Source organism: Portunus trituberculatus, chromosome 20 (assembly GCF_017591435.1).
Source record: "Portunus trituberculatus isolate SZX2019 chromosome 20, ASM1759143v1, whole genome shotgun sequence".
NCBI classification, from domain to species: Eukaryota; Metazoa; Arthropoda; class Malacostraca; order Decapoda; family Portunidae; genus Portunus; species Portunus trituberculatus.
Window position 1 is genome coordinate 415,494 of NC_059274.1, and position 27,007 is coordinate 442,500.

Genomic DNA, 27,007 nt, shown 5'->3' on the forward strand with positions numbered 1-27,007 from the left:
TTTTCAAAATGGTTCAGTGTCGAAACATTTCATTCGGAAGGACTGGAACCACTTCTTTATATTTCGTCACTAACTAAAACACTAATAATTCTCTACCCCGAAAATCCTAAAAATGCCAAAATGATTCACGTCTTTAGTTTTCTTACATGCAAAGGAACAATTTTTACGATCGCAGGAGTATCGAAGCTGTCCAAAAAACTAACGAAGTGAAAGGAAATGAATGAAGTTTTGTGGGAATGTTTGAAGAGAGGTGGGGGGTCGAGGGGGAGCAAAATAAGAGTAACAGAAGATGGTTAGGAAGAGAGGCAGGGAGAGCCGGGGAGAGGGAAAGAGGGAGGGAGGGAGGCAAGGAAGGAGGGGGAAAAAAAGCAAGTGAGAGAGAGAGAGAGAGAGAGAGAGAGAGAGAGAGAGAGAGAGAGAGAGAGAGAGAGAGAGAGAGAGAGAGAGAGAGAGAGAGAGAGAGAGAGAGAGAGAGAGAGAGAGAGAGAGAGAGAGAGAGAGAGAGAGAGAGAGAGAGAGAGAGAGAGAAACCGAATGAGTCATAAGAAAACCACATACGCATCAAACTTTATCAAAAAATCTTGGTGAGTATCGAAGAAAAATACATTCTCTTTACACAAGTCATACAAAACATACAGCACTACATAAAATTAACATAAAAAATTAAATAAACTAATCGTAAACAAAACGAACCTCACTTTTCTTTCTTCGCAAGATAAAAATTACAAACGAGTTTATATTTTACATAGGAGACTTCATTACCTGCTCTTAACGACAATGAAGAGGAGGAGGAGGAGGAGGAGGAGGAGGAGGAGGAGGAGGAGGAGGAGGAGGAGGAGAGGAGGAGGAGGAGGAGGAGGAGGAGGAGAAGGAGGAGAGAGAGAGTAATAGAGAGAGAGAGAGAAAGAGAATGAAAGAGAGAGAGAGAGAGAGAGAGAGAGAGAGAGAGAGAGAGAGAGAGAGAGAGAGAGAGAGAGAGAGAGAGAGAGAGAGAGAGAGAGAGAGAGAGAGAGAGAGAGTCAGGTGGCAGGGGACAGGGTGGCAGGGCGGACAAAGGAAAGGAAGCAGCGGTAGGGGTGATGGAATGATGGACAGGGAAGGAAGCCACCACTCACACACTAGTCACACACCAGTCACACACCAGTCACACACCACCCACACACCACTCACACACTCGCTCGTATTCTCAAACACTTATGCGCTTCAACTCCAAAAGGCTTTATTTAAATTCATTAGTTTTTTTACGATGTTTTTACAGTTCCAGAGGCAGAGTGTCAAGATTTCTGCATTATTAACTGGAGAAGCACTCTTGAAAACCCGGCTAATCATGTCTATGGCCTTGAAAAATAGTCATGGTGAGAAAAAAAAGAGTGTTTTTTAAGGTGCTTTTACAGTTCTAGATGTTGATTGACAAGATTTTTACATTATAATTGAAGAAAGTCTTGAAAATCCCCCTAATCATCTCTATTGCCTGGGAAATAGTCGTGATGAGAGAGAAGAGCGATTTCTAAGATGTTTTTACAGTTCTAGAGGCAGACTGACAAGATTTCTACATTATTAACTGGAAATACACTCTTGAAAAGCCCTCTAATCATCCCTGTGGCCTGGCAAATAATCGTGGTGAGACAGCAAAGCGTATCTGAATATGGGCCAGTCATATCACTTCTCTCAAGATATTACACACACACATTTGACTCATCTTCCTCTTCCTCCTCTTCTTTCTCATTCATATTACACACATCATCTTCCTTTTCCTCCTCTTCCATTTTACGCACACCTCTTCTATTTTTCTTCCATATTACATACATTGATCTCTTACTTCTTCTTTTCCCCTTCTTTCTCATCCATGCTGCACACATTTTCCTCTTCCTCCTCTTCCTTTTCATTAATTTCACTCAAACCTTCATCTTCGTCCATATTATACACACTTTCCTCTTTTCTCCTCATCCATTTTACACTCACCATCTTCCTCCTCATTCATTTGCCTTTTCCTCCTCCATATTACATTTACCTTCCTCTTCTTCCTTCTCTCTCCCTCTTCCGTCTCTCTACACTGTCACTAGTTAGAAATGGTTACCAAACAGCCATGTAAAGATCTAAATGTCTATCTTTATTAGTCTTTCCTGTTTTCCTTCTCACTTGCATTACACACACCTTATTCTACATTCATCTTTTCTCTTCCTTCCTTCTCCTAATCTTTTATCCTGTTCTGTCGCTTATTCTATCTTTCTTTTCTTCTCTGCCTTTGTTCGACATCATATTCAAATACCTTATCAAAATTTAACACCATTATTGTGTATATCTTTTAGTATTTTGCTAATTTATCATCGTATTTTATTCTATTTCCGCTTTGTATTGGGGCTTCTCGTAATGTCTTGGTATGTTTGTGGTAAGTCTTGTCAAATCCGCTCTGGATATTAACTTCTTCCTTCATCTCTTTGGGATTCTTGTCTAACAAGGCGCTGTTGTTCCTGGGGTATATATGATGACTGTCGCTTGATTTCCGTGCATAAAGCTGTCTTGGTTAATCCGTGCTAGCTTTCTCCTTCCTTCGTCTCTTTCATCTGGTAAGTATTCGTTTTCATCTGGCAGGACGCTTCTGTTCCCGGCGCCAAGCATGGTTACCCTTCCTGCTACACTCTTCAGGTGCATGGTAACGTGGTTTTCATTTCACTAGGGCAGTCATTCCATCATTGTTACCAGCAAGTCATAGTTTCTCAAGGCTTTAATTTATGAAGAGATTAATATCGTGCAATGCAGCTTTTTTTTTTTTATGTAGTTTGTGCAAGTCACTTATGTTGCGGCATGTGTTTGGTTGTCGATGTTTTCTTATATCTGAGTTGTGATTCTACGCTGTGATGGTTTTCTCTTCCTCGTGCACAATGACAGCGTCGTGCACAGCGGGTGTGTGAGCAAGTATATATGGTTGACTGATTTCGCTTTCGTCAGGATGGTGAAGACGTGTATATCAACGGACGCGGCAAGTGAGGCTGCGTACTTACAGAACAGTCAATCACAATCGTTCTTTATTTTTAATCAAATTCACATAAAGAGGAAGCTGCCCAACACTTAGGGACGCGCACATCTGTCCCCGGGAGGCGCTGCACGGGACTTTTGGTCTTGCGTAGGGGGTCTGAAGGCTGTAGGGCGAGATGTAGCGCCTCATGATTACCTGGTGTAAGCACGTGCGAGTTTAACGATTCCGGAACACCTTTCCATCTCCCGACCACCTGCCTGCGTGATGTACGACGCTTCCTTCCACGCATTCCCTCGCCATCGATGATGGCGAGGGAAGGCCTGTCTCTTCCTGCATTCCTTCGCCTGCCTGCGTGATGCACCGACCCAGCTACATCATGCTTAACCAGTTTTCATTTGGTAATGCATTATGTGTTATTCGAAGTATGTGTGGCCCCCTCTTCCTGTAGCATCCACGCGAGCATCCGACTCCCGCGACATCTGATTGGGCCACAGGTAGCTTCGCCCCGCCTCTCGCCGGCTGTGAGTGGTCAAGATCCTGAGAGAGGACGCGACGGCTCACCACATTGGCTCATATTGTTTTCGTACCTGACATCTGGTCCAGGTGCTATAAAGCGAGCCACTTGCCTACAGCGGGTCAGTAGCTAAGCAGAGAGCAAGAGAGAGAGACGTGTTAGTGGTGTTCCTCCATGGATTGCACGATGGCTCACGAAACCCTCAGAAACTATTCCCATTGCCCGCCTAAGAAGAGGCCCCTGGCGTTCTACAGTGCCCAGACTGAAGACCACGGTGAGTGTGCTGGCGGGAGACGCGGATGTAGTCGTAAAGTTCGTGACGTTTCGTGTTTTGTCCGCGTGTTGGTGATGGATTACCCACGGTGCATCACAGTAAAGAAGTCCAGTCCATGTGTTCGTGATGTCACGTGTTTCGTTAGGCTAAGAAGATCTACACAATGAGTTACAAAACCTTGCATCATTGAGGAATAATAGGATGAAGGTGCTTTTGTTTGGCAATAAGTAGATAAAGACAATGACTTACAGAATCTAAGAATATTGCACAGTTACAGAATTATGTTGTGCGTTTGATGACAATTAATTCTCTTTGTGCAAGTAGTGGCGGCCAGCCAGCACATCATTGCTGGTCACGATGCTCAGTCACGGCCATCCTGGTGCCGCGTCTGAGTTATTTAGGTCGTGTTGGTGACGATGCGAGGATATGATTAATGATGGTGGTCTATACGTGGCGCTAGGTTTGGCTTCATTCAGTGTGGCGTGATGGTGACAGGTGGTGGTGACAAGGATGTGTAGTGACAGGTGTGGTGGGGATACACTGGTTATTTTTGGTTGTTTAGTTAGGATAAATGACTAATGATGTGGTGGTGGGTATGGCGTCTTCCTGACCCTTGTTTTCCTCCGCAGATGACGAGCAGCCTCAAGACCTGAGCATCAAGCGGCGGCGCCACGAGGACGACACCTCGACTCAGGCTTCTTCTGTCGACCCTCGCTCACCCTCCCCACGCCTGGCCGCTGCCCCGCCCAGTCCTCCACGTATGCCCTCACTGGCTGAGTTTTACTTGAAGCTCTTCCAGTCAACAGCCCTCCAGCAGCAACAGCAGCAGCACCAACAACACCAGCAGGCAGAGTGGTGGCCCAGCCCCATGATGTGGCCCCTCGTGCCCACCGCCGCCCATCCCGCCCTAGCTGCCCACCCCAGCCTAGCCGCCCATCCAACCCTTGCCGCCCGTCTAACTTCACCACAGCCCTCCGAGGAACGTCTGGCCTCGCCCCGCTCTACAGCCTCTGAGGACTCTGGCGTGGGCGCTGAGTCAATGAGCGAGGACGAGATTGACGTAACGAGTGACAGCGACGCCTGCCGGAGGAGCAATGCGGAAGTCTCTTCAGGCCGCGAGGCGCGGTACTCGTGCACTGACTGCGGCAAGTCGTACTCCACCTACTCCGGCCTCAGTAAGCACAAACAGTTCCACTGTGCCGCCCTCGGGGCCAAGTCGTTCGCGTGCAAGCACTGCGAGAAGGTGTACACGAGCCTGGGCGCCCTCAAGATGCACATCCGCACGCACACGCTGCCCTGCAAGTGTCAGCTGTGCGGCAAGGCTTTCTCGCGCCCATGGCTGCTGCAGGGACACATCAGGACCCATACTGGGGAGAAGCCCTTCCAGTGCCCGCAGTGTGACCGCTGCTTCGCGGACCGCAGCAACTTGCGGGCCCACCTCCAGACCCACGCTGACGTCAAGAAGTACGCGTGTAGCACCTGCCACAAGACCTTCTCCAGGATGTCGCTGCTCAACAAGCACACCGAGGCTGCCTGCCCCGCCCGGCCCTCTCAGCAGTAGCGGCAGCAGTGTCCTGCCCCAGGCGGTACAACTAATCCGGTGGTGGGAGGGAGTCGTCGGGAAAAGTCACCAGTGCCTCTAGTCAGGTGTCGCGCCGTGTACTGGCACCACTTTGTAGTTATTGTAAGATAAGGCGAGAATAAAGATTTATATTTTATGTTAACGCAAGCTTTTCGCTTTCCCTTTGGTAACTCTGTTTACTTAAATACGCACACGCACACACACACACACACACACACACACACACACACACACACACAGTCACACGCGCGCGCATGGAAGCATTAAGGTCTCAGGAATACAGGTATTGTATTAAATACGAGATGACAACCAAGAACCTCATGGGGTAGTAATAAAATGACTAGGCTGTGGGAGAGAGTGAGAGAGTTAATCATTAAGGTAGGGGCATATGAGTAAGATTAGTAGAGCTTAAGAATAATGTGAATGTTGATCTTTGGACAAGTAAATGAGGAACTGACGGAAACATGCAAATTCATTGAACGAGCATTCATTCACCATTCAGTTGACACCATTGTAAAGGCAGGATCAGACAGAGATTAGAAAATAATGGCTCTACCACGGGCACGAAATATACCTCGTGACTGCAAGAGGACTGTCGCTAAGCAGGGAAAAACAAAAACATGTAGAAATGAACTATAATATAAGGCAGAGTATTTTGACACACTATAGGCTTTTATCAGATTTGTTTTCATAGTACACATGTGATTCATGATCCGTCTCAGTCATAACACAGACAATTAATAACTAGTAAGAGTAACATAACAAAGAACAATTGAAAATCCGTAGACACTTCCACTTAATTTAACAGTTACAAAGATGACAAATCCTTTTTCTCTTGGCTTGTTTTTTTATTATTCATGACACACAGAACCTTGGACATCCAGAGAAACTTTAACTTATTATTACAATCTGCAGAGAAGGTGATTCATCCTTTTCCTTCACTGCCTCGTCTCCTTCATGATATATGACCACGAGAACCACTAAAAATATCTAAATACACTTGAAAACCAGCAGAAACTTTGACTACCCTGATAAAACTGAGATAAGGCACGGCAACGTTAAAAAAATAAACTTTGACTGTATCCTGATAAAATTGAGATAAGAGAACAAATGGTAAGAAGTTAGATGGTGCACGGTACAGAGACACTACCTAAATTTCAAACTCTATATTGTAAAGGTTATTCCAAGATGAGTGCACAAGAAAATACAAGAGTCCACCCGCTAAACACATAAACGCTGGAAAGATGCGAGAAAAAGACGCAGAGTTTTGTAGTTATTTCATCGACAAGTTCCCGCCAAAAAGGTTTCCTCCGCGCTCTTGAGGTAATACCCTTCCGCCACTCCCTCCCTCCCTCCCTTCCTCTATTCTCTCCTACTTCCTTCTCCAATCTCCATTGCCTGAAGTGACAAAAGTGTGTGTGTGTGTGTGTGTGAGCTCGCTCCGTAATGGGGAAGACTGGCTGGGTGAACAGCAGGCGACCTAGGTGAATTACACACACACACACACACACACACAGAGAGAGAGAGAGAGAGAGAGAGAGAGAGAGAGAGAGAGAGAATTGTCTGAACGCTTCGCTTTTACATAAATTTCAAATCTTTTTCCATAAGCTTATAAGTACAACATCCTCTACCTCCTCCTCTACGTCCATTTCCACCTTCTCCATAACTTCTACTCCCAAAACTTGTCGCAGGAGACATAAGGAGACTGACGGCAGTGTAACGTCACAAAACATCTTAAGAAATCTGTCTACTGTGAGAAATAAACCAAAGACAACAAATAAGAAAAATACATGAAACTTGCTTCATCTGTAGTGAAGATTCAAAGGCGTGTCACACAGAGGTGTACATGATTGAGTGGGCTGCCCCGCCAAGACACACCCACCTGTAGGAAGTCGCGACCCTGTCCGAGGAGTGTTCCAGCGTCTTATATAGGCAGAGGCGATTTGTTCACCTGCCCGCATCGGTCCATCAGAAAATAGAACTTGAACAAGCGTGACGACAAAAAAATTAAGATAGAAAATGTCCTCCTCGAAACAGGTGTTGGAATATGAAAAATAACGCTGTAGAAAATAATTAGATCAGATAAGTGTTGTAGATTGCATTAGTGAAAGAGCATTATGCTTATGCGTGCTTGGCTGAAGCGGCAAGCACGACCACCTAACACGTGCACAGCAGCAAACCTCTAACACAAATCAATTGAATAATTTGCTGGCATCACTAAGATCTTAGGAAACTTAGAAAAATTAACGTAGTTGCTTACTTTTGTTATCATAATTGCATCTCAATTCACCTTATCATCAATGTATCGAGCATAATACTGACACCTCAAAGTTATCTGTGTGCAATTTAATGAATTTATTCGTTACGGAAGCATATAGATATAATGAAATGAAACGGATAAATAGCTGTCGTTGCGGCGGAGTCTGTTGACTCCTCCTCCTCCACCGGAACTCACTTCGCAGGTACGCTTGTGGCACAAAGCAGCAGCAGTCGTAGCAGCAGCCGCCAACGCATCAAGACAAGTCGAGGACTCCTACACGATGCAAAGAAATCGGAAATATATATTGAATTTGCGTTTGGAATATTTGTAATCAAAACTTAAATTTTATCTTAATTGATGGTTAGCTTTGAATATTTCAAGAAAAAAAAAAAAAAACCGCTGAAATGCTCTAGAACACACAAATAAACAAATACGCTTTCATTGGTAAATTACCTTGAAAAAATTTCTTCTTCTCTTCTTCGGTTTTCAGAGCATGGAAGCTTCTTTGGCCGCTGCTATGCTGCCTTCAACTTTCCTGCAGTGAGTGCTGCCTCCTCCTGGCATGAAGCCGCCACCGGGACTTGGTGCAGTGAGGATACGCGTAAGTGCGCATTTTCTTCTTTCAAGAAAATTTGCTCTCGTGCACCTGTCTATTCAAGCGGAAGAGCGGAATATTGCACAATGCCTCGCAATGCTCTAGCGATATTCACCGCAACGCAAACATGTGGAACTATGTATTGAACAATTAATTCTTAATGAGTCTGATGCAAGTGAAATATTCTTAAGTGCAAAATAAATTGAATGCTCCCGTGTACATTTGTTCTTTTTTTAAATCGGTGAAATAAAATATATCGGGAAACTGATACGCATTAATATACAAACTCATGCAGAGCGAGTGAGCGTAAGGCGGCCACTCGGGCGATGTGAATGACGCGACGCAAAGTAACGAATAAACGACGCAAAATGAAAAAAAAAAAAAAAACATATCAAGAAATCCCTGAGAGTTAACATAAAAAAGCCATTAACAGATAGACAAGTGAGCAGACACACTACCTTGGCTTGCGGCAGCTCCTCCCTCCACTCAGGTGAGATGCTTACCTGTGAAGACATAAAAGGTGTGTTAATTATCGTCTCGTCATGTCGAGAGGTTAAAATTCATGTTATTATATAATTATACATGTACAAATGGATGGCCTTTGTTGATGTGAAGACTTGTGTAAATGGTTATGGAAATTAGATAAAAGTGAATGAAGGAAGGAGCAAACATGTTACAAATAAATAATCGTAAAAATAATATAAAAGAGAGAATAACCAACCCAACAGAAAACACACACAAATAAAAGGTAAATGAAATGACAAATTGAAATGGTAAACAAAAAATAATCACATTGAGGCAGGAACAGAAGAGTCTGAATGCAGTAAATGAGTCAGTGTGGAGGAACACAGACGGGAAGTGTACTGGGCAGGAAGGAACAGAGCAAGAGGAAGCATCGTGCCCAGGTGTTACTCCGGCAGGTGGGGCCTTAATCCTCCTCCTCCTCCTCCTCCTTGCTTCATTAACCCACACCCGACACCCGTGCCTACCTGCCTGTCTGTCTCTCTGTTTTTGTGTTCGTCTATCAGTATATTTGTGTGTCCACCTGCCTGTTGTTTTCTCTCTCTCTCTCTCTCTCTCTCTCTCTCTCTCTCTCTCTCTCTCTCTCTCTCTCTCTCTCTCTCTCTCTCTCTCTCTCTCTCTCTCTCTCTCTCTCTCTCTCTCTCTCTCTCTCTCTCTCTCTCTCTCTCTCTCTCTCTCTCTCTCTCTCTCTCTCTCTCTCTCTCTCTCTCTCTCTCTCTCTCTCTCTCTCTCTCTCTCTCTCTCTCTCTCTCTCTCTCTCTCTCTCTCTCTCTCTCTCTCTCTCTCTCTCTCTCTCTCTCTCTCTCTCTCTCTCTCTCTCTCTCTCTCTCTCTCTCTCTCTCTCTCTCTCTCTCTCTCTCTCTCTCTCTCTCTCTCTCTCTCTCTCTCTCTCTCTCTCTCTCTCTCTCTCTCTCTCTCTCTCTCTCTCTCATTATCTTGCCCTCTCCCTCAGTATGTCCCCTCAGTATAATCTCCCCTCGTGTCCAGGTGAGGTGGGTCTCATTGCAGCCTGCCTCGTCCCTCACCCCTCTTCCCTTCCCTCTCCTCCCCTCCCTTTCACCTGGCCTCCTCAACTCACCTGGGGCGCCGGAGCTCTACCGTCTCGTCTTAATGAGGCAGGTAGAGGCAGCCAATTAAGCCTTACCTGTAATTAACATGCCAAAGAGGGTTCCATTTTGGATTAGTTTTTGTCGAGTACTTAAGGCTCATTGCAATATTGGCTCTTCGTGACGTGGAAATTTATGAGTGGTGTGTTGAGTTCTGTGTTTTATTTTGGATTGGTGGTGGTGGTGGTGGTGGTGGTGGTGGTGTGTGTGTGTGTGTGTGTGTGTGTGTGTGTGTGTGTGTGTGTGTGTGTGTGTGTGTGTGTGTGTGTTTTATTGTACAGTCACTGATCAGTAGGGTGTTATATTACAGACTCATTGTATTGTTAGCTTTCTGTGGTCAATTTATGAAAGGGATTGTAATATTCTTGTCTTAATGGTTTGGTGTGTTGTGTGTGTCTACTGAAAGAAGGTGAGGAAAGAACGAGGATGACGTAAGGAAAGAACTAGAAAAGGAGGTGAGGAGAGAAGGAGGAAGAAGTAAGAAAGGAATTAAAGATGGTAGGAGGGTATGTTAAGATGAGGAACGAAAAAAAAAGAAGGTGAAGAAAGAACGAGAAGGTGAAAGTTAAATCTGTTAGTCTTCGCTACCAAGGAAAGTAAAATTAAAAAGAAATACAAAGGATTCCCAAGTATTAGAGCTATTACATTTTTTATTCTTTTTTGCAGCTTACCTTTTTGCTTAACATTAGACAACTATTATGATGTAGTTAGTTTTTGTTTGTCATTAGTGTCACAACAGCATCCTACTTCTTAAGGCCTCTTCGCTTGTGTCTTACGATATGTTGCAGTGCTGTCAGACACAAAGGTAATAATTGTCATGGTAATATATGAGCAAGGTCAGTATTTGTTCATTTTTTCCTGCTCTTATTCTGTTTTGTTTCTCGTGATACTGCATTACTATTACTATTGATATTCATGTTGTTGTTGTTGTTGTTGTTGTTGTTGTTGTTGTTGTTGTTGTTATCATTGTCGTTGTTGTTGTTACTAATATTATCATTAAAAGCTATCGACTTATTCTTTTATTTTCCTATTCCTCTTCTACTAACTTCTCTCCACTCTACCAACAGCAACAACAGCAGCAGCAGCAGCAGCAGCGGGCAGACTCACTCAGTGGTTGATCAGATTACAAAGTCAATTATGAGTGAAAATGCCAGTCATGGACATAGGAGAGGGGCGGGGGAGGGTGAGGGAGGAGGCAGGAAGGAGCCACGTGCCTAAAACCAACACATCTCGCCACCCACCACAGCAGCCCCTCGGCCCGCCCCTCCACCGCCGCCGCCCACCTCATTACCACCTTCGTCCACCCCCCCCAACCCCCCACCCACTCAATATTTCTCCAAGGTCGCCCTTCTTGATCTCTGGTGGCGTCTGTGCTTCAGTCGCTTGCATTTCATCATCACTGTTTGTTGATGTTTGTATTCTTGCTTCTTTGTTTGTTTGTTTGCAAGTGTCTAGTCATTATTTTTCTGTTGGGAAATGGTTGATTCTTTTTTCTTTATTAGTCTCTATCTGTTTGTCTATATGTCTGTCTGGCTATCTGTCTGGCCTTCTGTCTGTCTACCGTCTCATATCATTGACTATGCTTTTTGCAGATTAACTTTCTTTTTGTCCATCTGTCTGTTTGTTCTCTCTCTCTCTCTCTCTCTCTCTCTCTCTCTCTCTCTCTCTCTCTCTCTCTCTGACAGCTGCATCTTCACGTCCTCGTCACTCGTCACGCTCACCTTTACAAGTTATTAGTTACCCAGGGCTTAATCACGTCTCACAGCCCCATCCACTTACTGCAAACACCTGTCGCTTTGAATACACATCCACTTATGACCTTCCACAAACCTTCCACCTTCCCCACCTACCCAACAGCCATTTAGGTGTAAGTAAAGACCCAAGACTATTCTAGCTATGCTTTTCCTCTTTCATCTTGATTTTTTTTTTCGTGAATTCAAAGCCAGATTAATATTTCAGTGTTAAGCTGGTGATGTCAAATACTGATAATTCGCATTTCTTAAAAGTACTCAACTGATTTCACTCACAACACATTACTGTTACTGTCAGTACTAACATCACCTACTATTTCCATTACTACTAATATTTCCACTACTGCTACTGCTTTTACTACTAGTACTACTACTACTACTACTACTACTACTACTACTACTACTACTATTACTACTACTACTACTACTACTACTACTACTACTACTACTACTGCTGCTGCTTTTACTACTAGTACAACTACTACTACTACTATTACTACTTCTACTGCCACTACTACTTCCACTACTACTATCACTATTACTGCTGCTGCTGCTACTACTACTACTACTACTACTACTACTACTACTACTGCTACTACTACTACTACTACTACTACTACTACTACTACTGCCATTACTACAACTACTACTACTACTACTACTACTACTTCTACGCTACTAGTACTACTACTACTATAGTACTACTAATGCTGCTACTACTATACTACTACCACCACCACCACCACCACCACCACCACCTGTCTCTCCTACAGCCAGTCACACAGCCAGTCAGTCAGCCATCCACTCCTGCCCCACTCATGTATACCTCCCCCTATCCCTACCCCCCCAGTTTCTCACACACATACAGACACAGCCCGCCCGCAGCCGCCACCTCCTGCTATACCTGGTTCCCCTGCTGTTCTCTCTGAATTTTTCTCGTTTTTAACTCTCCACTAATGAACTCGTCCCTGCCTCTTAGTGTGGACTTAATCTATATTTTTTCCGCCTCGCCCAACGCGGAATATCGACCACACATGGAAGAGAGGAGGTCGGGGGATGGTGCATAGGATTACAATGTGTGTGTGTGAGAGAGAGAGAAAGAGAGATAGAGAGAGAGACCAACCAGTAACCACACACCTACTTCTTCCTCCCCACTCACCAACACACACCACCACATCTCTCCCCTCCCTTTCCCCGCCACCCACACACGAAATCAGAGAGTAACACCAGGACAAACAACTATGGAGAGAGAGCAAAGACGGGACACGCGGCAAGCTCTTCGTAATAAAAGAGTATATTGATATAAGCGGCACAGAGAGAGGGAGGCGCGGCTGAGTGTTTGAGGAATGGTCGGAGCTGAGAGGTGACCAACAGCTGCCTGGAGGAGGAGGAAGAGGAGGAGGAGGAGGAGGAGGGAAAAAAGTTCAAGACAAGGAGGAAAAAAAGTAGAAGGTAAGAGTAGGAATAAGGAATAAGGGTAGAAGAAAATGTGTGGAGCAGGAAGAGGAGGAGGAGAAGGGAAAAAAAACGACAATAACAACCAAAACAATAACAAATATAACATAAACAGCGAAGGATGAACACAGAAAATGAAAAATGGAAAAAAAAAGAAAACGGAGACGAGGGTAAAAAGAAAACGACACAAAGAAAGAACGAAATGAATAAAAAAGAAAAAAAGTACAATTAAGTGGGATAAGAGAAAGAAAGAAAATTAAAGAAAAAAAGTAGAAAGACCGAAACAGAGAGAGAGAGAGAGAGAGAGAGAGAGAGAGAGAGAGAGAGAGAGAGAGAGAGAGAGAGAGAGAGAGAGAGAGAGAGAGAGAGAGAGAGAGAGAGAGAGAGAGAGAGAGAGAGAGAAATCACGTTACATTTTTACATATTCTTACAAATTAGAAACACGTACTGAATGAACAAAACCACGAAAACAAGTCCAGAATACTCAGAAACACGCACAGACACATGATAATATCCCTCAGTGGTAGTGAGTGGCCGCGAGGTGCCCTGCTGGTGGTGGTGGTGGTGGTGGTGGTGGCAGGACAGTCGGCGGGGGAGACCAGGTGCCCAGAATCACCGGTGGCAGATGGTACCTCCCACTCACCACAACAAATGGGAGGGAGGGAAGGCAGGCAGGGAGGAAAAGAGAGAGAGAGGGAGAGCGGGGATGAAAGCGAGCGACCACTACCACCACCACCACCACCATCACCACCACCACCACCACCACCACTATTCCTACCACTTCTTCTGTCTTCCAAAGCTAATACGCTTTTCTTCCTTCTGGTTCTCGAGGCACGCATGCGGATTACTGGCCACTTTTAACTCCTTCAGTACTATGACTCATTTTCTTATTCATTCCGCGTACTATTTGGTGACTTTATACAGCTTCGGAAACTCATGTGTGGGATTATAATAGTGAACACTGTGGCCATTCACCTTATGACCTCAACAGACCCTTCCTAATGTCAATAAAATGGTCTAATCACACATAAAACTCAAGGTAAAAATGTGTCTTAGTATTGAATGGGTTAAGAGCATGGTACCGCTGTCCCCTCCTATCCCTCTCCCTTCTCTCCTCTCCTTGCTACTCGTGAGGTAAGACGCAGGGACACAGAAAGCCTTGAGGAGTTCCGCTGGGTCTTAATAAAAAGGATGATTCAGTTTGCAGCTTTGAAAGTAAATCAGAAGTGTTGTTTGAGATGTCCGTACACTTTTTTTTTGTTGGTGTTGATACGCATACACACTCATGCACATCCAAAGTAGACTATCTTCCCTTATATTCTTTTTGAAATATCGGTAAACAAAACCTTAAGTCTTTCAATACCATGACGCGTTTCCATATTTATTGTATTTATTGTGGTTACTATTTGGTATTCTATGCAATTTCAGGAGCTCATAAAGTGATTAAAATAGTGAAGACTTTGTCCATTAATCTTCTGACCTCCACAGACTCTTCCTCATGTAAATAAAATCGTCGTATCATATCCCAAACTCGTGGTAAAAAAACGTCCCAGTACTGAAGGAGTTAAGAAAATAAAACCATCTTAATTCTACTTTCCATCTCGTCATTATGCTGACAACTACATCAAACTGCCTGAATGTGGCGAACTAAACTCATTTACAATAGAATATCCCTCAGAACCTTTAAAGACACACAAAAATAATCTGCTCCAATCTGTATTTCCTCCTCTAAGAACTAATCTCATCTACAATAGAATATCCCTGAGAACGTTTTAAAACACACAAAAATAGTCTACTCCAACCTATAATTCCTCCTCTAAGAACTAATCTCATCTACAATAGAATATCCCTCAGAACCTTTAAAGATACACAAAAATTGTTTATTCCAACCTGTATTTCCTTCTCCAAACATCCCAGTATTTCACTATTTTCCTTTTGACCAAGCGCATCAACTTGCACCCAGAGCATTGCAGTACCTCACTCCAACCTTTACTTCAAGAACCATAGTCCCAACAACCACACCATCCTTTAGAGGGCAAACTGACCAAGGACAACAAAGAATAAGAAAAAGGCCCACTCAATTGTCAGTTCCCTTGCAGGTCAAAGAGTCAGCCGAAGGAAAGGGACATATATCTTGAAATTCTGTGTGATTATTCCTCATGGCAATATCATTCCACCCTCAGCATCAAGTATTACAGCTCTGACATAAACACCAGCCTGTTCAGAGCTACGATACTTCACTCCAGCCTAACTCAAATATAACTCCAGCATCCATAAGAGCATATATACTTAAACCTACCTTATTCCAGCCTTATATCACGATCCACAACTCCAAAATCAACTTAACCTCCTCCTCAGCTGCCACGTGCCATCGAGCAAGTCAGGCCGCCCATTCATCGCCTCTCCTGAAGCCAATTATACAAGACAGATCGGAGCGTCTGATGGGAGTCGTGGTGGCCTAATCAAATCGTAGCGTCGAACCGATTTTTTCCTCTCTCTCTGCGCCGTGTTGCATAAATCATGGCCAAGCAACCGCCCGGCCTACTGCTAATTGGTCTTGTGGTGGCCAGGGAGCGCTGCACCAATTTGTCTCCTCGTGCTCCCAGGTGAGACACTGATAGGATGATGAATGAGATGGATTGGTCCCTAGTGAGAAAGAAGACCACGAACCGAGAGAGAGAGAGAGAGAGAGAGAGAGAGAGAGAGAGAGAGAGAGAGAGAGAGAGAACCAGTTGAATGAAAAACAGAGGGATATTAAAACAAAGAATTGCCTAAGAACTGGAAAATAAGTCCACGAACCGAATGAAAAAGAAAGAAAATCAGCTGAAAGAAAACAGATGGATAGAGAAACAATTGCCAAATAACTGGAAAAAAAGAGAGAAAAGAAGGAAGAGAACTAGTTAAACGAAAATAGGGGGATATAAAAGCAAAGAATTACCAAAGAACTGAAAAGACCACGAACAGATTGAAAAAGAGAGAACCAATTGAGCGAAAACAAAGAGATATAGAAACACAAAATTGCGTAAGAACAGGGAAAAATAAGAGCAATGAGAAGGAAAATGAGGTGAGAGAAGGAAATCGAAACAGAGTGAGATTAAAGGATGGAATTATGATAGAACTGTAAACTATTAAGTCACAGAGGAAGATGCAAGGAGAAAAAGCAACGAAGAGACTAGTATATGGCGCTAACCCCTTGAAGACACGACAACTACCAAACTACCAGGTGAAACATTATTTACCCTTCGACAGGTGATCTTGTTAGCGAGTTTCGATGTGGTGGCCAGGGCGCGATACCAGTGACCCTTCCCGCTACGTGAGGTTTACTTAAGGCGATTTTTTTGTTAGGTTCAGGTAGGCTTTTGCTAGGTTCATATAAGGAGTGTCTAGGTTGTGGCGGCTGTATCGGCTAGTGGGTGAGAAGGTTTAGTAGGTTAGGAGAGCATTTTCAGTGATGAGTCGTAGTGTATTTCAAGTGTATTTCCATGACTGCAGGTTAGAGAAACTTATTTAGTATAGAATAGTTATGTGTGTTTAGTTTCTTAAGGTGAGTGAGGTAAATGAATGTTTGGTATTCAGTTTAACACGTGCTGAATGAAAATTAGTAACAATGTGACAGATAAAGTAAATAATAAAAATGTTTCAGATATTAGATGATGGAAGTGAGAGAGAGAGAGAGAGAGAGAGAGAGAGAGAGAGAGAGAGAGAGAGAGAGAGAGAGAGAGAGAGAGAGAGAGAGAGAGAGAGAGAGAGAGAGAGAGAGAGAGAGAGAGAGAGAGAGAGAGAGAGAGAGAGAGAGAGAGAGAGAGAGAGAGAGAGAGAGAGAGAGAGAGAGAGAGAGAGAGAGAGAGAGAGAGAGAGAGAGAGAGAGAGAGAGAGAGAGAGAGAGAGAGAGTGTGTGTGTGTGTTTGGAAGCTCAGGCTCATTCAATCAGAGGCCGAGGGACGCTGCCAGGTAAGATGGGAGGCGAGGAGGTGACTGTGGCCAGGTGTGTTGGCCCCACCACCTGCCCTGCCCTCCTCTCTCTCTCTCTCTCTCTCTCTCTCTCTCTCTCTCTCTCTCTCTCTCACACTCACGCTCCCTCCCTCCCACCGTATCTCGACTCCCTCTTCCTTCTTCCTTCCCGCCATAAGTCTCCTTCTCTTTCACTTTTACCGTGTGTGTGTGTGTGTGTGTGTGTGTGTGTGTGTGTGTGTGTGTGTGTGTGTGTGTGTGTGTGTGTGAGAGAGAGAGAGAGAGAGAGAGAGAGAGAGAGAGAGAGAGAGAGAGAATTCCTGATATCACTGCAAACAATTCCTAATATCACTGCAAACTCTCCTCTCTCTCTCTCTCTCTCTCTCTCTCTCTCTCTCTCTCTCTCTCGTTCCTTCCTGTGTGTGTGTGTGTGTGTGTGTGTGTGTGTGTGTGTGTGTGTGTGTGTGTGTGTGTGTGTGTGTGTGTGTGTGTGTGTGTGTGTGTGTGTGTGTGTGTGTGTGTGTGTGTGTGTGTGTGTGTGTGTGTGTGTGTGTGTGTGTGTGTGTGTGTGTGTGTGTGTGTGTGTGTGTGTGTGTGTGTGTGTGTGTGTGTACTGTGTAGCTCTCTTCCGGTAAACAACACCCCATCATCCCTTCCGGTGCCTTTTCTTCTCTCCTTCTCCTCCTCCTCTTCTTCTGTCCCTTCACTATAATGCTAATAATAAGTTTGAAGTGAAATCAGGCAAGCAAAGAATCTGTAGGTGTGTTCTTGCTCTCGCTCTTGTTATTGTTGTGGTTGTAATCTTATCCTTCTAGTTTTCTTCCTACATCTCTTCCTCCTCCTCCTCCTCCAACTGCTACTGCTCTTATTACTGCTTGATTTGTAACTCTTCTTATTAAAGCTTATCATTGCCATTTTTCTTCCCCCTATTTACTTTTTTCTTGGTCTTTTCTCTCATTTTGAATAATTCTTTTCGTCTTTTTCTTGTCATTCATCGTCGTAGTCATCGTCCTATGCCTCTTCATCGTCGTCTTCCTCTTCCTCCTCCTCCTCCTCCTTCTCGTCGTCTTCCTGAAGCACAATGAATTACTGTTGCAAGTGTTCAGCGAGACGATTTACTCATAACCAGAGACAGTTTTATGTGGCAGCGACAGAGGGAAGGAAGACGCGACCTATACGAAAGTTTATCACCGCCCCTACACCAAGATTATCAAGAGGTCAAAGGTGCGAGTAAAACCGAGACCCGTATTCAGAAACTCTTTATTTTCTCACCACTACTTTTTCAATGGCCACAGGAATGATCAGCCAGGTTACCAAGTGTTTGTTCTTATACTAGTACGGAAATCCTGTTTATATCGCAATAGAACCATGAAAAAACACAAAACTCGTATGAAAACATTAATTTCAGCTAGTTCTTACTTGTAAATGATATATAAATCTTGTTTATCTGTAACTAGAACCATGAAAACATTACTGAAACCCGCATACCATTAATTAGACATTGATGAAAGATATTCTGCATGTAAATGATATAGAAATCTTGTTAACCTGCCACCAGAGCCATAAAAACGCTTGAAAACTCGCTTAGCTTCAATTTGTGTGTTGAAAGTATGCCCTGCCTCTTAATAATGATATAGAAATCTTGTTAATCCGTCACGAACCCAAAAAACGCTTGAAAACTCGCTTACCTTCAATTAGAGACTGTTGAAAGCCTATCCTCCCTATTAATACCATAAAAAAACATTGTTAATACGAGTATGTCACTAAAACATAAAAAAAGCCTGATCTAAGTTGTGATGAGCCAGTGAGCCGCACAGGAGACAGCACGCTTGAAGTAGGGCAGGATTGGGTATGACTGACCATGCATTTGAAAAGAATCGTCTTGCTAAGTGGAAAAAATCGAATACCATCACTCAAGCGTGGACTCAAAGGCGAGGGAGATGACAGAACAAAGCCACAAGGTATAAAATCAAGCTCACCTATAAGAACCCTTGAAATATCCATGTTTACTAAGATTTTCGCCTTAAATGTGTCACCGAGTCGCCAGGTTATCAGAGGCAGCGGTATCAAGCAATTTAGAGATAAGTGGCTGGTGGTTACCTCGAGAGACACAGATGCTTACAGAGTGTCTTGTTGATGCGTCACTGTAAAACTCGTGGTGTTGTTTTCAGGGCGGTCAAGTGGCGTAGTGTGGCGCGTCACTTAGCGTTGAGTGGATGAGAGAAAGCGGCGATGTTTCGTAATCTTGTGTACCCTAATTAAAACAACACTAACTGATAATTACTCCTTCACCTCCTCCTCCTCCTCCTCCTCCTCCTCCTCCTCCTCCTTCTCTTCCTCCTCTTCCCACTCGTTTTGTTATTATTATTTCTACTACTTTCTACTACAAAAACAACACTTCCTTTTAATGCTAATAGATCAACACCACATCATGCTCCTCCACCTCCTCCTCCTCTTCCACTTCGTCTTCCTCCTCCTCTTTTTACTATATTTCTATTGCCGATTCTGATGATACTAGATCACCATTATCCACTCTTCTTCTTTCTCTTCCTCCTCCTCCTCCTTTTCCTCATTCTCCTTGCCCTCCTTCTATTACTATTATTCCTACCACTGATACTATTAGAACAACACCTATTACTACTACTACTACTACTACTACTACTACTACTACTATTAGATCAACACTATGTTTTCCTCTTCCTTCTACTATCACTATTAATTCTACTATTGATACAAATATTACTAGAACAATAACATTTTTCCTCCTCCTCTTCCTCTTTTTCCTCCTCCTCGTCTTCATCATCAAATCAAAGGAAATGTGTCAGGATTATACTGTTGTTGTTGTTGTTGTTGTTGTTGTTGTTGTTGTTGGTGGTGGTGGTGGATGGTGGTGGTGGTGGTGATTGAGTTGCGGCAGATGGCTATGTATAGGAGATGAATATAAGTGGTGGTGGTGGTGGTGGTGGTGATGTAATGGGATGCGTGGCCGGCCTTCAAGAAAACCCATTAATTAGATACAATGATTCGTGTTTTCGTTCCCATTTCCATATATCTTCATACTCATTTCTCTCTCTCTCTCTCTCTCTCTTACACACCATCATCACCTTTCTTCTCATCTCTCTCTTCCTCCACCTCTACACCATCATCATCTTTCCTCTTTCACCACATTATCATCATCTTTCTCTCACAGACACCTGCCGGGCGCCGTGAGGTCTGTCCCCCCACCTTCCCTCCCACCTCCTTGACACTCCCTGGCACCCTGAGGTAGATAAAGCACTCACCCACACTCCCTCCCTCCCTCTCATCTTAATCACAATCCTATTTACTCGGCAAACTCCCCTCGTTTCATTTTTCCCTTCTGGTGCAAGTCAATTACTGCATCCGATCCTCATTCGTGAAGGTATATTGAGAGGCCGCCTGTTGGATGGCTCTCTGAAAGCAAGTGCCAGGTGTATTTTTCCTTCTCTCTGGGTCCGGCTGCCTTGGGTGGTGTGAGGTGGCACAGGGAGGGATATTCTTCACGAGCGGCAGGTGGTGTGTCATGGTGGCTGTGGGTGGGCAGGTGTTTGAGTTAGCGCCTCTTGAAGTGTGGCGGTGATAGTGTTGATAAGAGGCGAGGCGCTAGTGTGTGTGTGTGTGTGTGTGTGTGTGTGTGTGTGTGTGTGTGTGTGTGTGTGTGTGTGTGTGTGTGTGTGTGAGTGCGCCACACCGACGAACGCTGGCTCTGTGGCTCTGTGGCTCTCTCTCTCTCTCTCTCTCTCTCTCTCTCTCTCTCTCTCTCTCTCTCTCTCTCTCTCTCTCTAGGCATTAGATAATATATAATACATCTATCTATTGACATAAAAATGCCTTAATATATCATCTATCTGCCTATCAACCTATCCAACCACTATCTATCTATTTATCTATCTATTTATTCATACAATCGTCTACCTTTCCATCTACTTAACTATCTATCCTATTTAATAATCTATATATTCACCAAACACACACACACACACACACACACACAGAGTCGGGAGCTGCGGGGTCTGACAGGTGAGATTCGGGCAGGTGAGGGCACTGATAACGAGAACAAAGGCGCGACTCACCTGACTAACACCTTTTTGTTGCCATAATCTCTTATCTTTATCGCTTACGTTGCCTGCCTCTGATGGGGAATGAAGGGGAGGGGGTGGAGGGTGGGTTGGGGCGTCAGGTGAAGGGGAATCAGGTGAGGTTCGGGTCATTTAGGTCATTGTGTAAACTAGTGTGGGATGTTGAGATTTTTAGAAGACGTCCGTGTTTATGGTGGTGGTGGTGGTGGTGGTGGTGGTAGTTACAATAATACCAGATAGTGATATTAATGCTCTTTCTACATTCAACAGCGCCTAACTACTTCCATTGTTACTACTATTACCACTACTATACAATAATTATTTGCCATTTTTATTATCCTTATCATTATTATTATTATTATTATTATTATTACAACATAATAACCATATTTTTACTTGGCATTTAACTAAGTTCTATCTATCTGTCTGCTTCTCCCCCACCTCCCCATCTCTTTCTCAAGCATCAACATATTCACTGCTTATCTAATCATTTATGGCGCGCAGTAGATGTTTTATAGTCACAAGTCTGGAAGTCTGGAGCCAAACAAATACCCTGCGAATGGAGCGCCGTGCTGAAGGCTGCGACGCGAGGGTTGGAGCTTAATCACTGATATCACCTTGACTGCTCTGATTGATGCTCTGGCCTGTATCAATGAAAGCGCCGTCGCATCAGTGGACATGTGTGAGGCAGCGAAACCAACATCGTAAGGCAGAGGAACGTAGGGAAATAAGGAAGCTGTAAGAATTCATGGGGTCTACAAGTGGCAGTTCCAGCAACCTGACGCGGCGAAGAGAAAGGAGTAATCTGAATCTTATGAAAAAAAAGAATAAAAAAAAGAAAAGAAAAAAACTAAATAGAAACAAAACAAAGAAATACCAACGAAAAGGCCAAATACCTAGAAAGAACCAACAAATAATGAGATAAATTAACTATTATGCATTTTGGAAGTTAGATAATATTACATAAATACGAAAAAGCTAAAACAAAAAACCTCAATTTGTCTCTCCATACAGTCTTATGATGAAGAATAACCCAAATCGACATTAATCTATTTTTGTAGACACCCAAATATTTATCTTTCTGAAAAATCATAAGTTTAAAACATACAAAAATATAAGGTTACGTAAATAAAAGGAAAGGAAAACCACCTCAAGAAGAGTTATACATGGAAAAACAACGAAACGGATCAATTTATTCATAATAGACACCCCGATACTCCTTTGCAAAATCACATCAAAACACACAAATATAAAATGTACAAGGACGATCTGGCTCCTCAACCTCACTCCCTGAACACCAAGACCGCCACATGCACGAATCTCACCGTTACGAAACACTGCTATAAATCCACCTTTATGTAATGAGCTCGGGTGAGAACGTTGCGTAAGGAAGGAATCTGGGGCCCCTTTTATAGAATCTTATCCAGAATGCACCGTGGGAAGAGTTTTATTTAGGGTCACTGAGGAGATTAAGATTTTACATAATTCCTGGTTATTTTCATTAGTTTTAGGGCTCTTTATAAAATAGTAAGGTTATATTTGTGGTTAACCTCTTGAGTACCAGTCCATATTAATTCTGGTTGCTATTTGGTGATTTTATACAGCTCCAGAAATTTATGTGGGGGATTGAAATAGTGAAGACTGTGGCTGTTAATCTTCTTACCTCCGTAGATCCTTCCTAATGTCAATAAAATGATCTTATCGTACACAAATGTCAAGGTAAAAATAAGCCACAATACTGAAGAGGCCAAGATGAGCTGACGAGGAATTCTAAGGTATATATTGGTTTGTTTTGTGGTTAATTATGCTTTTAAAGTATGGATGAGATAAATAGCTGAATTTTTGTTGTCTATTTTTTCTCAATTTGATTTTCTGCTCTTGGGTTTCTCTCTCGTGTGTAAGTAAAGGACATTTCTTAAAATAAAAAATCGTGACCTATAATTGTTTTAGAAATTTGTCTCATTCTAATATGTTTTTGGTTTTTGGAAGCAGAGTATGAAATTTTCTTTTTATTTATGAGTCCCAGACAAGATTTAACAGATAAATTTGGTCCGCATGACAATTATCTTTACTTTTAGAGACGATATTTGGTGACTAATGTAATAATGTTCTTGGAAGTGGCAAACGGGTATCAATTTATCATTTTTCGTCATTGCTTGATCTCTGTGCCAAACTCAACAGATGAAAGTAACCTGGATAGCAATTACCTTTAGTTTAGGGAAATGTCTTACAGTCTGATATAGCTTTGCATTTAGAAGCAACTCATTTTTCTTAATTTATTTCAATCTTACAATAAACAAAACAGTTCAACTTAATCTGAATAACAAGTATGCCTTCCTGTTAGTTATTATTTATATAGCATCTACCATGTGCAGGTCTCGTGACTTCTTGCAGCTTCCCTTAATTAACCTTTCAGTACTGGACCGCATTTTTACCATGAGTTTGGGATATGATTAGACGATTTTATTTACATTAGGAAGGGTCTATGGTAGTTACGAAATTAATGGCTAGAGTCTTCACTAATTTAATCCCCATTTAAGTTTCTGAAGGTGCATAAAATCACCAGATAATAACCAGAATAAATATGGAAACGCGTAATGGTACTGAAGAGGTTTAATTTATGTTCCTGTACTTGTATTGTAGACTTCACCGTCCACCAAGCTACCTGCGTTACGAGATCAAGTTGCAGCAGCTCAAATCAACACATGCAAATCCCCTTTAACACCTGATCTCTACTCCCTTAACCTCCTTGTCCCACTCCCTCTCATATCCCACCACTCCCTCTCCCTTGCATTCATCACCCGCCACCCCCCTGAATAGTGCTAAGCTTCCCCCGTAGTTGTAATCTCTCTCTCTCTCTCTCACTTTCTCTCCTTCATTACTGAGCACGCCGACTTTTATACGAAAGCCTAGGAGAGAGAGAGAGAGAGAGAGAGAGAGAGAGAGAGAGAGAGAGAGAGAGAGAGAGAGAGAGAGAGAGAGAGAGAGAGAGAGAGAGAGAGAGAGAGAGAGAGAGAGAGAGAGAGAGAGAGAGAGAGAGAGAGAGAGAGAGAGAGAGAGAGAGAGAGAGAGAGAGACCTAGACACACACACACACACACACACACACACACACACACACACACACACACACACACACACACACACACACACACGTACACGTACACACACGTACACTCAAGAAACCCAAACAATGAAACGAGAAAAGAAAACGAATAATAAAGAGGAAAACCACAAAATCAACATACACCAAGTCAGTTAAGAGCCACTAAACGACTCGCCCACAGAGTAATAAACAGGGAAATGAAGGAGACATGAGGGGAGAATGAGGACGAAAACATCATAAGGAGCAACGAGACGAGTAACCTGCATTGGCGGCGGCGGCGGTAGCGTTGTGTGGGATAAGAGGTATTATCAACCCCACTAATCTCACAGGCGCCACAACGCTTGCAGGTGATAAAAGGGATCAGATTCTTGGTATTCTGCGGGATTCCCTTCTACCAATGACGTGCCTCGTGTGTGTGTGTGTGTGTGTGTGTGTGTGTGTGTGTGTGTGTGTGTGTGTGTGTGTGGCTTTACATGCATGACTGTATTATTGTTGTTGTTGTTGTTGTTGTTGTTATAAGTAGCAGAGGTGTGTTTAAACTAGCGTTCCTATCATCTCTGCTACTGCTGTTCCTACTACTACTACTACTACTACTACACCCAACAACAACTACTACTACTACTACTACTATTACTTTTTTCCTCCTCCTCCTCCTCCTCCATCTCCTCCTAAAACACCTAGAACTAGAGCAACAATACTATCACTACCAATACCTCTATAAAAACAACCACAAAATTAAAAAAAAAAAGAAAAAGAAAAAGCAATTCTCACACACAATCACCAAAGTACAGTAATTACATACACGTGCACAAACCACCCTCATGTTCACGGTGATGTTGATGTTTTCACGGGGCCATTAGTGAACAGCTAAGCGAGAGGGACGAGCTGGGGTGTCAGGCATCGTTACCTCCTGAGTGTCTGGGTCATGGCAGGTAAACGACCCTACCTGAGCTACGGCCGGAAGTACTATTGGAAAAACTGATCCGCTGTATGAAACGCATGAAAAAAGAAGGAAAAACTAGGATTAATTTGAGTCTAGAAAAATAAACGTAAATTCTCAGGTGAAAAGAAATGACATAGGTTTGTATTTTCACCACCCAAGATTATATGAAGCCACAAATATAGAAGGAAGCAGAAAGAAACAGGAGAGAAAATGGGAGAATATGGGTGAGGTATGGAGATGACTGAAGGATGATGAGTGGCTGCAGGGAAAAAAAAATGTAAATTCTCAGGTGAAAGGAAATGACAGGTTTGTATTTTCACTACCCAAGATTATATGAAGCCACACATATAGAGGGAAGCAGAAAGGAACAGGAGAGGAAATGGGAGAATATGGGTGAGGTATGGAAATGACTGAAGGATGATGAGTGGCTGCAGGGGGCGGTTGGGTAGTGCGAGGCGTGTAGGGTGGCTATGGGAACAATACCTAATTACCTCGTTCAAGCTACTCACTGGCCAATTAGGTTTTCACGGTCATTTAAGCTGATTGGTTGGTTATGGGAGAGTGGAAGGTCGCTGGTCCCATCCCATTTGACCCCTCACACTCATCCCTCATCTCAAAATCCTTCCTCACTTCCCCTTCTCTTCCTCTTCCCTTCTCTGTCTCTCTCGCTCCCTTCCGTCCGGTGACCCCCGCAGGAAACGAGGGTCAGGTCAGGTCAGGCAGAACTAGTGAGGAAATGTTTCTTTGTGTCTTTTTGGTTTTATTGTCAGAAAGTGATGAGGGACAGACCAGAGAAAACCACGGATGTTATGGAGAGAGAGAGAGAGAGAGAGAGAGAGAGAGAGAGAGAGAGAGAGAGAGAGAGAGAGAGAGAGAGAGAGAGAGAGAGAGAGAGAGAGAGAGAGAGAGAGAGAATCAGTGTCAATATCACTCTGACAATAAAACTTAATTTCCAAACCAAAATTAAGAAAAACAAAGTAAAAGAAAATAAAAAAAAAACAAGAAAACACAAAAATAACATCCTACACTTCTTTTTCCTCCCGTCCTCCGCTCCCCAAAAATACATAGGCCCCCTTTTAGGCCCCAACCACAAGTCATTAAGGCACGTGTCGGAACCGCTACCAGGGACAATTACCCTAATTAATACCACTATTCCCTGCCAGGTACGCGCGCCCCTTAATGAGAGAGGAAGTGATAACGCAGGAGGCCAATGTGCAGCTAAGTCCCGTGTCACTATCATGGGCGGCGAGGGCGGGGGAGATGCGGGAGAGGGGGTGAAGATAAGGATAGTGTAATGGTGGGGCGGACAAGGGGAGCGTCAGGCTGAAGGATTAATGGGGAGGAAAAACGGAAACTTTACAAAGAGGTAGTAACCGTGGGAGAACGTGAGTGAGGAAGGCTGATAAGGGAAAGATCTGTAAGGCATTACTGAGATATGGAAGGTGGGGAGTGAATAGCAAAACAAAGGCAAAAAGACCATTGGGATGTTACTAAGATTTGAAACTGTAGTGAAGAGAAGAGACAAGGGCTTGATAAAGATCTGAACGGCATTGCGAAGATATAAAAGACAGAAATTAATAGAAACCACGAATAAAAACTTAAGATATAATAGACTGTACTGAACAGATAAACAATAGAAACAAGATTAGGAAGATATTACGAAGATCTGAATGATGTCTTGAAATATTTTAATGGAAATAAAACATAACACTGCAATAAGCCATCAGACATACACACATGCCTCTAGAGAGTTACGAATCTGATGAATTTGTCTAGTCCCTTCAAGCTTCACATTAACTCGTCATTCATAACCTGATTACGGAGTCTCTTCCAATCAAATGCCACTATTTCACAACCTATTCCTTTAAATCTCCT

The 27,007-nt window shown here is 43.3% G+C and overlaps 2 protein-coding genes across 3 annotated transcripts in view; one reads left to right on the top strand and one right to left on the bottom strand.

Annotated features, from left to right (window-relative positions):
* The window catches only part of LOC123506667, a 226,638-nt gene that overhangs the window by 71,986 nt on the left and 127,645 nt on the right, over positions 1 to 27,007 (bottom strand). The gene's annotated exons all lie outside the window — the stretch shown is intronic.
* Positions 3,605 to 5,489, top strand: LOC123506665 (protein snail homolog Sna-like). Its single transcript, XM_045258914.1, has 2 exons — positions 3,605 to 3,765; positions 4,395 to 5,489. Exons 1-2 carry the CDS (start codon positions 3,666 to 3,668, stop codon positions 5,324 to 5,326), a joined length of 1,032 nt encoding a protein of 343 aa, XP_045114849.1. The 5' UTR covers positions 3,605 to 3,665; the 3' UTR covers positions 5,327 to 5,489.